Source organism: Doryrhamphus excisus, chromosome 8, assembly GCF_030265055.1.
Source record: "Doryrhamphus excisus isolate RoL2022-K1 chromosome 8, RoL_Dexc_1.0, whole genome shotgun sequence".
In the NCBI taxonomy this organism is placed as follows: Eukaryota; Metazoa; Chordata; class Actinopteri; order Syngnathiformes; family Syngnathidae; genus Doryrhamphus; species Doryrhamphus excisus.
In genome coordinates, this window is record NC_080473.1 from 5,233,780 (window position 1) to 5,247,842 (window position 14,063).

Genomic DNA, 14,063 nt, shown 5'->3' on the forward strand with positions numbered 1-14,063 from the left:
TTTACTGCAATTCTACATTTTGTTACTGTATAGGTTATTGTTTTTGATATACATATATTTACATTTATTCTGAACAGCACCTGCCACTTTTATATTTATATTCTTATTCCTTATTTTATTTTTATTAATATAAAACATATATTATTATTTTTTCCTTATTTTTTATTTGTACTTTCTGCAAAATGCACTGTGGAGTTGCACTCAAATTTCGTTGTATGCAATACAACGACAATAAAGGCGATTCTGATTCTGGTAAGACCACTAATTTGTTGACTTTGAAAACTTTTAAAAGTGGGCAATCTGCTGTATTGTACTTGGTGCTAGCGTAATCTCTCAGATAGGAGACTCGGACCGTAGCTGAGAAATACAACTGAGTATACGACTTCTCTTTTTAAGGACCTGTTATTTGAAAAATACTTAAAAATCATTCTAATATCGGTATCAGCAAAATCGGTAAGAAAGCCAACATTAGGCATCCTTACAAATGAAGTTCCCTGTTGTAGCCAAATAATGTGGAGAGATTTAATTAGACAGCCACAGGCACTGATTAGAGGATTGGACAATTTAAAGCTGAATAGAAGCAGTGATGGTGGAATGTTCCGGAACATGAACATCCCATGTTGGGGACGGTGCTACTATCAGAATTATTGTGACAAAAAGCTAAATGAAATTAAGTTTAAGAGTCATCCTCATATTTTGTTTTGACAATGTAGTATTTATAGTCAGACTCTGGTTTGAAGTTGCGGTTTTGTATAAATATACTGTAAATATCCAACAATCACAAGAGGATGTCCTTCATTGATCACATTTATCTTAACTTTTTAACTATAAGTCCTTCTCTGTTGTTTGTTAACATCTTGGAGAGACATATTTTTTTTTCCAGATCATTGCTGTGTGTGAGTGACAGGAAGAAAAGCTCCTGGCCCCACCTGTTGCTTTGCATGTATACATCAACTCAATAAATCTAAGACCCGTCTTATAGTGAGGAATAAACCAACGTTTAAGCCTGAGTTCGGCTTCCAGTATATGCTCTCCAAAGTCTACTTAATGTATATCACTGTGATTATGTCATGATCATTACCCTTGTGATCCACAATGTCATCACAGCATTGAATCTCATCAATGAATATCCATTCAAATTGAAGCAGAATGGTCATCCGGGTGACCTTGCGCACATAATGATGTGTGTGCTATTTCAGGCACTTCTCATGCAAAAGCAACATGTCTTCTCCCGTCAATGATTATTAATATTATTAATTGAAGCTTTTAAAATGAGATGGGTCTACATTAAACCCTTTTACTTTTACAGCCCGCTTTAATGTGCTAGCTCACTCAGTGTAGGGCACATTGTCACCAAATTTAAAGATAGAAGACGTTATCACCTTCAGTCTGACATATTTTTCTGCTTTGGTTATAATCTCCCGGGCTTTAATGTTGATGTGTTCCTTTGTCCTTCGCACTCCCACTTGTATGAACCCTTAAGATTAAATGCAGAAATGAAATGCAGAGAGTGGCTTAATCGGCTATAACTCACCACTCCGGCATAAAATGAAGCCTGTGTCATGCTCTATTAAAGACAACTGGATTCAATGAACCCAGCGTCATTAAGTGGACTTTGGGCAGGCAGACTGCTTTTGCAATAGAAAAATCCAAGGACTTGCTGCGGAACGGAACAGTTTGTGAACAGACTGTATCCCCAGACTGTAAAAACCTTTACAGTGAAAAACAGAGGTGTTTGGGGGTCTTTGTGGCTTTGTGGTTATCAGGTAGCACTGCAGTTACTGAAAAATCTATACTTCACCAGAATTTGTCGGATTGATACTTATAGAGCTTTTGGGAAAGAGGGAAGTGAAAAATAGGATTCTAGTATTTCCTTGCAAAGCTGCTCTAAGGCTGGCTCACATATTTTTTTTTTCCCCTGCGGCTTTTAAATGCCGATACAAATATGAATTGCTTATCTGCTAATGTGACACAAACAGAACCTCCTTGTCAACCTTAGCATGAAATATGATGATGATGTATCCTGTTCATACACAGTAATCCCTTCTTCATCACCATTAATTGGTTCTAGCCGTGATAAGTGAATTTCCCTGAAGTAGCATATAATTTAAATATATCCAAAGTCAGAGAATAGAAACCTTCTAAATACTGTGTTGAAATAAAAAATGAAATAAAACCCCTAGAGTCATCTTTACGCACGTAGTAGACATAATAACAGAAAATAATACGATTAAGAAATATTTATGTGTGTTGCTGTATGTATGTATGTTCCGGTGGCGCAAACAGGAAATGACGCCATGGGTTAATTGCTGTGTCAATAACTATCAATATAATTTAATCAATAAACACATGCCATACTGTACCTAACCAGACGAATGACACCAAAAAGCTCAGTAAACCTAAAAAAATGAACAGTGCGATCAGTACATGTCTTGAAAATGGCTATAAAACCAAAAAAACTTAGCGTGCTAGCTTGAAAGCTAACTCATACATTGATAACAAACAGTCCAAGACCAGCAGATGTCAAATTAAAATAAGCAAAAGTGAATAAATAATACAAAATAAATACAAAATATTTGAAATAAATCATAAACACAAAATAACTTAGCTTGTTAGATTCAAAGCTAAATCCTAACCAGTAAACGCTGCATGTATTAAATAAATTGGTGTAAATTCAATCAAAATTCTTTCCTGTCTCGATTCAATCTCTAAAGACCACATGACAAAAACTGCATGATTTTCTCCAAAAGTACCGACTGTCTTGGCTTTTTATTTTCTTTAGTCTTTCTTTGAACCGCGTTAGCATCAATGAAGAGCCCAGAATCAAAGTACACAAAGTCTATACGGCAGTTGTGAAAGCGAAAGTTAAGCTTGTGTGCGAGAGTTGTCACAGTATTTTTCCACGAGTTGTGTTGTAGTGCTATTAGACTGAAAATACAATGAGATAATACACTATATCTAAAGGTGTTTAATTATATCTAACGCCACATAGTCTGAGGTGGCGTTTTTATGAATATCATATCTATTCTCAATAATTAGAAAAACGGAAATAAATCTGAGGGGACAAGCAATTCCAGGAATATTAGAAAGAGCTGGCTTCCCCGTCAAACACGCTCTTTGTTGGGCTTATTCACCCCAATGGAGGGATGCACTCGGCAAAGCAGTCTCAATGCATATTTCAATATTACTTAGGGGGGTATCTCCAAAGCCGTTGGGCTTGACTTGTGCGAAATGTACGTCTCGTAGATATCCCCTATGCTTTTTTGCATTATTAAACTACAAATCATTGGACTGAGCGATGTGCAAGCAAGTGGAATTTAACTCTTTCTGGTTGCCGCAAAGCATTTGTCTTCTCTCAGCACCTCCACACATTACACAGCCAGTAGTGCTATAAAAACCTGTTTGCACTGTGACTTTATTAACACAATTAACCCACAACAGGCATTTTTGTTTGGGTTTTCTATTATATACAAATCTTCTGCATTCATGTATTTGACTTACAGGGTGTGTAAAGTTAACACATATGTGTGTTTATGCTGCAGGCTATCCCCGTTACACAGTGATTGGCGACCACGGCTCAGGAGAACATCATTTGCGAATCCAGCGCGTGGAGCTGATGGACGATGCTGTGTTTGAGTGCCAGGCTGTCCAGGCTGCCATGAGGTCCCGGCCTGCCCGCCTCACTGTGCTCGGTAAGTCTGCATTATGGTGCATTTTTATTATTATGATATACAAAAGAAATCATGACCAGCGCCTCCAATTAGCTCCGGGTCAGCAACATCTTGTATTTTATTGATTTGTTTGCTATGTCCAGATAATAAAATCAATGAATAAGATAAAATGTGCCAGCAAATTGAATTAGTATATTTGTATATATTTGTGAAAATAAAAAAAAAAAACATTAAAAAAATATACGGGATGAAGAAGCATTTCTAATTATTATAATTATTCTCTTTTTTCTTAAAAAAAACTCTTAATGGGGAACTGCACTTTTTTGGGGAATTTTGCTCATCATTTACAATCCTTATGTGAAACATTAACATATATTTATTTCCCTTTTCTGTGCATTACAACATGAGAAAACGAGTTAATTCGAGCTAGCTTACAATGCCGTCACTGGGATTCACCAATTTTGACTATTAAGCCATTAAAAAAAACCTCTAACAATGTTGCATGGTTTGATATCCATGCTGTGATCATGCATTAACACGTTCACTGATGATAACATGTAATAGTTGTAGTATCTTGATGTATTTTGATGATTTAAAACACTACCCAAACTTCTTTCCTAGGGCGCATTGATACACACACTTAGCGACAACTTAGGATGTCCGCTGTCCTTGGGATGGCTGTGTCTTCCAGCACAAGACTCAGTCCTCAGTTAAAAAATGCTAACGGCAAACCTTGTTGAGTCTTTGTAGCGAAATTGAGAGCTAGGTATGCACTCTTCCGTCTGTAAATGACGCCGAGACTAGCGGTCAGCAAGGAAATAAGTTTCAGTAGTGTTTTAAATCATCAAAATACGGCAATATACTACAAATATTACATGTTATCATCAGTGTACGTGTTGATCACATGCATGATCACAGCGTGGATATCAAACCACGCAACTCGAAATAGGTGTATTCCAATGACAGCATTGTAAGCTAGCTCAAATTAACTTGTTTTCTTGTGTTATAATGCACTGAAAAAGGAAAGTAGTATGTGTTCATGTTTCACAAAAGGATTGTGAGTGATCATTGAATTGGAGCTTTTCTGGTATGCAATATTTCCTCTGATACATGATACAAAAGCTGGCTTAATTAATTCCAACCAATTTTCCCTCACTACTAAACTTTGCCAGCATGGAGTTACTGTATCGGGCCTTACAAAAGCATCCTGCTGCTTCCCACGACTCCCCACCTTGGAGGGGATGGAGGAGCGAGCATTGCTTTCAAAGATAGCGTGGAGTCAGCCAGCCAACAGAGAGCAAAAAAAGCGAACGAGGCGCGAGTTGGAAACGCGGGGTGTCTGCAGCACCGTATCCTTGCCACGAGCGGCTGATCCACCTTATTGATCCGGCCTAATGAAAAGTGAAACTAACGATTTGTAGAAGAGGGAGAGGGCTGCAGCAGAAACGGAGAGAAGGGGAAGACAAATTGAAGCATAGTGTTTCTTTGGCCGCCCTGCAAATGGATATGAGTGAATAATCATTGGTACCAAGTACTTCCACGCAGAGCTTAAAAGCTCACTTGCACATTCTTTACTTTTAATCTATTTTTTTGTCGTTTGGAAACTTTTACTCACATTAGCATTTGTCCTCATGGTGTTATTGAGTGTCAGCATCTCAGATTGTTGCCTTATTATATTAGTTATATTTTTATCACCGTTGGTTAGTTAGTTATCTGGTTTACCCAAAAACTCCAAGAAATGTTTTCAGAAGGTTGGCACAAAGTACTGAATTGTTTAGCCATATTGGAGGTCTGTCATCTACTGAGTGTCATTCTAGTACTTTCCAATCTCCAAATAGTTTGGACTTTTAATACAAAATCCATTTCAGAAGTTCATTCATTCATTTTCTCCCGCTTTTCCTCACGAGGGTCGCGGGGGGTGCTGGAGCCTATCCCAGCTTTCTTTGGGCGAGAGGCGGGGTTGGACTGGTCGCCAGCCAATCACAGGGCACATATATACAAACAACCATTCACACTCACATTCATACCTATGGACAATTTGGATTAATCAATTAACCTAGCATTTTTTTGGGAATGTGGGAGGAAACCGGAGTACACGGAGAAAACACACGCATGCACGGGGAGAACATGCAAACTCAACACAGAGATGGCCGAGGGTGGAATTGAACCCTGGTCTCCTAGCTGTGAGGTCTGTGCGCTAACCACTCGTCCGCCGTGCCGCCCTGAAGTTATTAATATTTAATTAATTCGTTCCAGTGTCAAACAGGGCAAGCATAAATCATATAACTGTCAAGGTAATATTTAAGGTAACATTCATAACTGGTACACAAGCGTAAAAAGAAGCCATTCCTCGCCACACTGAATTTTGTGGCTTCATCCTATGAGGGTTTTTCAAAAAAATCATGCTGTTTTGTGGTTGAATATGACCAGGGTACCTTCTCCACTGGTCATAAAGGTTCAGTAATGTTACTTGACCGACTTGATCCCCGGAAGATCACATATTGCAGGTTTGAATTATCTCACAACAGGCATTGACATCCCTAAAACTGCCGACAGTTGCAGTACCAAACGCCAAGCTCAAACTCAACTCTTAACCCCCATCATCACCGCCTGTCCGCCTCCTACTCAGCTCCCCCAGCACTAGAACACATTTAGAGCAACACACATAAGCATGAGTTTTATTTACAGTCTTATCCAGGTTCCCGCTTATCCGGGTCTGGGTCGCGCCGGTCCCCGGCCACCTTCTACAACTCCAACAGGAGGACACCAAAGAGTTCCCAGGCCAGCTGTGAGATATAGTAATCCAAAAGCATCCTGCTGACTATGAAAATTTTCAATGTATAAGGAAATTCACTTATCACAGTCGGGTCTGAAACCAATTGACTGCAATAAAAGAGGGATTACTGTAAAATGAATCCAATAAAATGCATCGTTCCTAAAATTCAAACCAATGTGAAACATCAATAAAACAATCCTCTACTTTGTAGACTTTACCGTATGTCGGCTGTGCCACTTGCTCAACTTTTTCTAGATTTTGCTCTAATTCCAAATTTTAGCAGTCTTGGAGGCGCTTTCATCAAATACTCATAATTAAAGGCAGAAACGGCAATGCTTATAAATGACTTTAAAGTGCAATCAACAGGGAGTGTCGTGGTAGGGTTGACTGCATTTCATCAGGAATAAGAAATGGGAAGCCTTTATCACCTATTTAGCTGATTGAGGGCGAGGGGAATTTATCATTCTTTCTCATTCCTCCATAAGCCCTAATGGAAGGTGTTTGTTTAAATCCCCTGCCAAGTAAGTTGAGTGGAGAATACGGTGCCGAGGGGGAGCTTCATGCTGATGCGGTGCATGGAGGGAAATATATGCCAGGCCTGTGTGACTGCAAACTCCAAGCTGTCAATTACTTGCCAGCCAAGACAGAGCGTGTGTATTGACATGGAAGAGAGCTACGACCTCACACACCTGTGCATATGTGTGCGCACACACACACACACACAGTACACAACCACTTCCTTCCCCAAGCTCACAACAGAATAAATCCAAAACTCCAACCTCCATATTTTATAGCATTATATCCGTCCAAAAGCCTCTGCGCCAACTCCAGTCTGGACTGTGATGGGCTCGGACATAACACAGAAGCCCCCCCCCCCCCCCCCCCCCCCCCTTTCTGTTTTATTGAGGTTGCCCTTGAAAGCCACATAGCGTCACTGACTTAACCATACAAGAAAGCAAAACTCACATGTTTTATTATAGGGGGAAAAAAAACTTGATTTCCAGTTGCTATGGAGACCTTTTTGCTTTGTTTATAACTGAGATTGATAAACAATGTGATCGTGGCCTTGTGACAAAACACGGGATTGATAGCCAAGCTGTCATTCTAAAGAGTGATCGCGAGGCATGCTGGATATTTGTTTTTTCCTTCTCCTGCGGAGTTAATTAATTTGTTAGACCTGTGTTTCGGCGCCAAATATTCATGCAACCACTAACGCTCAAGGGTTTCTTTTGTTGTTGGTGTGCATTGACAAAACAGTCATAATAAACCCTTATACAGTATTTGCAGAATTACAAAACCGCAGAGTAAATAGACACATGAGTATTAAGAGTGTGAGAATTGGAAAGTGCTCCAATTAACACCTCTATTCAGTTTTCTAACCACCAGGATCTCAATTTCGATTTTTTTTTAACAGCGCCACAAGATGACAAGAGCTGTATTTCAAGTGTAGTTAGCATTCTGTATTTATCAATATAGATCCATCAACATATCTCTGCATGTGCATTAAAACGCTATTGCACGACTGAGCTGTTGGTGAAACTTGTGCGTATCACATGTCTCTTACTGTTGTTTACACCAAATTCATACACAATACAGCATTGGTTCTGCCATTTCGGAAATTACAACATCTCTTCCAATTAATGCCCTATGCATGTTATTTAGATGAGCATCCTAGCTATTGTAATAAGATTTAGCATTAGAGTATTTTTTGTCCGTTCTGTATGTTGAAATTGTTTGCACCAGAGCAATAAAGTCCTTTCCTGCAACATATTTAATAAACACACCATATTATTACACCTATCTATTTCCCCCAACTATTCCTGCAAGGATAGCTGAGCCCTATACTGCATGTGCCGCCATCATGCTTTTGCAACACAATTAATGTACAATAGTGCTATAATATGGCCTATGTTTAGGGACTTGTTTTTTTCCTAGTACCCGCCTGCAGTTGATCGATTAGTCTAAACAAACACTGAAGCTCAGTAGAAGAAAAACAAAGGCTAACAAAGATGGACAGATAACATCTATGATAGGCTGTGAACAGGTGTGTGATTATTGGAGCCAGACTGTATTGTTTTTTTTAAGGTTAAAAAAAACAACAGTTGGAGAAAAAAAAGTGGCATGAATCAATGTGTGCTCTGCAAAACAACTGCAGAAAAACTGTGGTGTGTTTAATTAACACTGCATAATGAATATGTGTTCATTGTTTTTTTTTAGGAATGTATCAACTATTGTTTCATCTAAAACACACAAATAATTGGTAATGTGCTTTTAAAAAAAATTATATTGTGCCATTCTACCACCCTGCAGCCTTTTTAAACAAACATAATATCCATCTTCCATGCATCTTATTTATCAAATATTACAATGCTCACTTTATAATATAATATTCATAATATAGCTTTGTCTAATACAACTGTCGATCACCACATTGAGCTTTAAATTTGTGGCTTTGCTCTTCAACCGCTTATACTCATTAGGGTCGTGAGGGTATGCTGGAGCCTACCCCAGCTGACTTTGGACAAGAGGCGGGTTACACCCTGGACTGGTCGTATACTATATCTCATTTACTCTTATTATATCTACTATGTTGGGTAGTATGAGTGTAAAGATGACTATAGGGGTGCTATTTCATGTCTAGAGGGTTCTAATAATGTCATAAACTGTACTTATAAGATCATAAACACTTTTTATATGCAGTAACAACACAAATATGCCATTTATGAGTAAAGAATCTTACTTCACTGACATTCACTTATCACGGCCAGGTCTATCGTCCAATTAAACGCAATAAATGAGGGATTACTGTACAGTCGGTTTTTCAAAGCCACATTTTCCTTATGATTTGATTTTCAAAGAAAGTTTTTGTTTATGCTCTCGGTTAAAATACAGTATGCTACTTACCTTGCAATGGTGTGAAGAAGTGGCAGCAATTTGATACAAAAGATGAAAAACACTATTGATTTCAAGAAGAAACTCATAACAAAGTACAAAGATGGTGTCCCCATATCCTTCACCCTCTCCGCTACTTTCTGTTTTCGCCCACAACAGTCTTCCGTAAAGTTATGTTCAATGTTCATTTGTACAATCCAGTCATGATTTATATTTATTTATGCATTGTTTTCTGCATATATGGAATGGATGAATTGGGTTTACATTATTTTCTATCGGAAAAAATACTTTTGTTTTCATCAGACTTTTTGGATGAATTAATAACAAAAACTGAGGTACCACTGTATTTTGGTTTGATGAAAACAAATGTAATATATTTTCTATACCACTTATCTTCACGAGGGTCGCGGGCATGCTGAAGCCTATCCCAGCTGTCTTGGGGTGAGAGGCGGGGTACACCCTGGACCAAAATTACCAAAATAAAAGCCTAGTATTTTACTTTGGTTTGTTTTTTAAAGCATCTTTTTATGACACAATAGCATTATTCAGACCCTTCAGCACCCCATGTTTATAGGATGAGCATTAAACATAAAGATTACTGTTTTCCGCCTGTTTCCTCTTAAATCTATAATTAAATCTTGACTAGTTTTTGCCCTCCAGTCTTCCACTCGGCACTTCTGCCTAATCCACTTTTATAGCCACGCTGCATGTTTATTATTTGTATGCAATTGTGCACACCTGAAGAACTCTCACACAGATGTAGAATGACAGCACACACAATTTTGGTGATTTGGCCCAGTGAGTCACGCATGTTCCTTGCATCCACCTGCACCGGGTATTCCCTCATCCCTCCTCTTCATTTTGACTGCCTCCTTTCCCGATCTATCACAAACAAGCTGTCGCAGTCAGGGTGACAGACGGCCCAGCGCGAGCTTTCTTCTGCAGACGACAGACGGGAAAAGTCAAGAAGCTCATTGTTGTTCAGGACACGTCAGCCAAAGCGCGGGCGGAAGCTCCACATTGCATTTCTTTCCCTATGCCCTCCTTGTGAAGGGGGGACTTCGCTCCTTCATTCCCAGCTCCAAATTGCTTTTTCTCAATTGCTCACACACTGGGAACGCCACGGGGTGCTCACAAAATGCTCCCAATACTTCTTTGCAGGAGTCTCCCCCAAATTAGATATGGCCTAGCGGGTTCAATTCAGTGCAGAAGTTGTTACCTGACTAAAGATGACAGCCAGTTCCCTCACATTCACTTCTATTTTTGGAAGAAACATTAGCACTGAAAGGTAAAACTTGTCTAATAGGTGATTCATGTACATTGGAACCTCTAATGTCAGAAACAATCCATTATGGATGCTCGGCAAACTATTTGTCCCTTAGGAAATCATGCAAATACAAATAATCTGTTACAGGATCAGGACAGAGGCCATGTTCACTATCTACTATTGTCATTCAGTATTGGGAAGGTTTGCTCTTTTTCGAGAATCTGCTCTCTAAAAAGAGCCAGTTCTTTTGGGTCACTTTTTTTGTTGCTTAAGTTGATTTCTGACCAAAATGTGTGTAAAATGAATTTCTAAAGTAAAAATTAAGGCTGTAAAAGTTAACTTGTTAATATATTTATCCATCCATTCATTCATTTTCTACTGCTTATCTTCACAAGGGTCGCGGGGGTGCTGGAGCCTATCCCAGCTGTCTTCGGGCAAGAGGCGGGGTACATCCTGGACTGGTGGCCAGCCAATCACAGGGCACATATAGACAAACAACCATTCACACTCACATTCATACCTATGGACAATTTGGAGTGGCCAATTAACCTAGCATGTTTTTGGAATGTGGGAGGAAACCGGAGTACCCGGAGAAAACCCACGCATGCACGGGGAGAACATGCAAACTCCACACAGAGATGCCCAAGAGGGGAACTGAACCCGGGTCTCCTAGCTGTGTGGCCTGTGTGCCTCAATATTTATGTTTTTGACGAGCGAGTTTGAGGAAACGCAGCAGTGGTTGTGGCGCCACGAACGGGAACAAATATTGAGCAGAAATAGCCAAAGAAAAAGGTCGGTTGAGGAAATGGCTCTGCGAGTTGACATATGGAGAATACCAGACAGTGAGAAGGTACTGGAGTCAGTATTTTGTCTTATTGTGTGTCAAGTGTCCCAACAAATAAGTGTTTTGTTTGTTTTTTTTCTGCGAGCCATCTCCCAGTTGATTTTTTGCTTTGAAATGCAAATAAAAATTTGGGTTAAGAGCTGCTAATTACCAGCAGGCATAACCAAGGACAGCTATTTGTTCGGGTTGTGTCAATACGACCATGACTGAGAATGGATCTAAATAGTATTAGAAGCGCTAGCATTAGCAGCATGCCAGCAAGTCATAAACTGACATTCCGCGGTTCGGTGTGGAGCCAATGAACTACAATAGACCAATGTTTACTATAAACACATACTTTGTAGCTTGGAGTTGATATTTACTGCTTATTGTCACAAGGTAAAAAGTCATGTCATCTATTTTGTGTAGTTGCTGTCTCGGATCTATCAAACAGCAGCCTCCTGCATGTAGGCGGGAGGGTCCAATTGCAGCACCCGAGAATGAAAATTTGTGAAAGTGCTGAAAGCAGTCGCGTTATAAGACCAATGGGGGAGGGGAAACAAGGCACATACAGTGAGTGCTGTTGGTTTTTGCAGTGAGTCAGCCCCTGTAATTAAAGAGGAGCAATCAATCTGTCCCACTGACCACACGACTTATGCCAAGACTATCGAATAGCTGCAGTAAAGAGCTAATTTAGAACCATTAGGGACTGCCGAGTTTGCAAACAGCCCAGTAATGATGATGGCTGATTCAAGTTCAAGGCTTAGACTCTGTATAACTGTCAGACCTGGCGGTAATAAGGTGGACTAAGTGGACCATTTTGGACGAAATGAAATGAATTTCGTGTCAGTCATAATGATATGTTATGGGTCAGCTTTTGCAGTTTCTCTCAGCAGGCACAATGACAAGAATATAACTACTTCTTATGCTTTCAGGTATTGCTGTGAACCTGAGTGGTTCAATAGTTTCTGCAAAGTTTTTATTTTGGTTGAGTAATCTTGCTATTTCACAAACAAGCTTTGACCAAAAAAAATCATAATAAGTGCAGGCATGGATCAGTTGTATTGCATGTGTTTATATAAGATAACTCTTCTCCGTCCGCACCTCTGCATAGAAAAGGTTGAAAAGAAACATCAAAACAATGTCGCCTGTGGTATTATTTTGTCAGACAAATACACCGCATGTTGAAGCGCTTATTAAACACCATGAGTCAGATTGACAGTTTCATACTCTCTACAAAACACCCGCTGTAACTTCAAGGTTGTTTCGCAGATTTGCCATGAAATTTGACAGACACCTGCAAGGGACTAACAAGCACATAGCTGCAAAAGTTGAGCAAAATTGGTTGAAAAACATGGCCGCTATCAAGCAAAACATCTTTGCAGGGACATGGGCAGGACTTGGAAACCAAATGTCCATCAAGGCTGTCTTCCATATTGACATTTAACGATTCTGTCTGCCGGTGTGTAAATATTTACATCAGTCGTCACATTTTTAGAGGGCCAGACCAGTAGTATCACAATAAAGGTAAAGTCTGCTGCTTATTTAGTATAAATAACAAAAGGTGATTAAAGTCACGTCTAGTTTCACAATGCATCACTCTCCAGACATGACTAATCAATTTATAACAAATCACTATAGTAGTTACTATGCCCTCACTATGGCTTATTTTGAAAGTACAGGAATCCCGGACTGGACCGTGATAAGCACATTTCTGCCAGGTTTGATTCCTTATTTCTAGTCTTTAGTTTTGTACTTCATAGTTCTAACTTGGAGAACATGTTTACAAGCTTCTAAATACTTTTATAAACATTATTTGAGCCCTCTAGACATAAAATAACCCCGCTATATCCACTTTTACACCCAATATTGGGATAAGAAGACTAAATAAACCACATAAAACATAAATAAAGGATAGGGTTCATGTGTGTTTTTTGTAAATGTGTTCCGGTGCTTGGGTCGCTGAGTCAGGGGTGGATAGGAATCGATTTTTGGGGGTAAAAGTTGACTTTTAGCTTAGCATTGATCAGCAACAGGTTGTTCTTGTTGTGAGTTCGTTCAAACCTGCAATAAAAGTCCGTTGTTCAGAGGATTGAGTCTGGTGCTTGTGTGTCTCACCAAACATGACAGTAACATCACCAACACCTATTGACCATCGTATAATACTACATACAGTGTCGTCATAATATCTTTGAATGTGTCTTATGCATGATTTATTCATTATTATATTTTTGTAATTTGAAGCGTGAAGTATATTTGGATTATTCAGACTTTGGAATACTATTACTTTGGACAATTATCACATTTCCGCCGACCCAACAGCCATAAGTCTACAAACCGGTAAGTTTGTGAAAAATCAGAACGACAAATCGCTATCGTCAGTAATTTTGAACCATCTGCATCAGCGTAATAAGTATAAACATTTAGGGCTTTGTTTGTCTATATGTGCCCTGTGATTGGCTGGCAACCAGTCCAGGGTGTACCCTGCCTCTCGCCCGAAGACAAGTGGGATAGGCTCCAGCATGCCTGCGACACTGTGGGGATAAGCAGTACTGAAAAATGGATGGATTCCTCAATTACATGTGCTAACATATTTTCAACCTATAGGCGGCGCCACCACTGACATTTATATGT

At 39.4% G+C, this 14,063-nt stretch overlaps 1 protein-coding gene across 13 annotated transcripts in view; it reads left to right on the top strand.

The window, feature by feature from the left end:
* kirrel3b (kirre like nephrin family adhesion molecule 3b) overlaps positions 1-14,063 on the top strand; it is a 193,778-nt gene that overhangs the window by 119,594 nt on the left and 60,121 nt on the right. For all 13 annotated transcript variants that reach the window (XM_058079996.1, XM_058079993.1, XM_058079994.1 and 10 more), the window contains one exon: positions 3,543-3,692. In XM_058079996.1, coding sequence (XP_057935979.1) covers positions 3,543-3,692 — 150 coding nt within the window. The remainder of the gene's footprint in view (positions 1-3,542; positions 3,693-14,063) is intronic.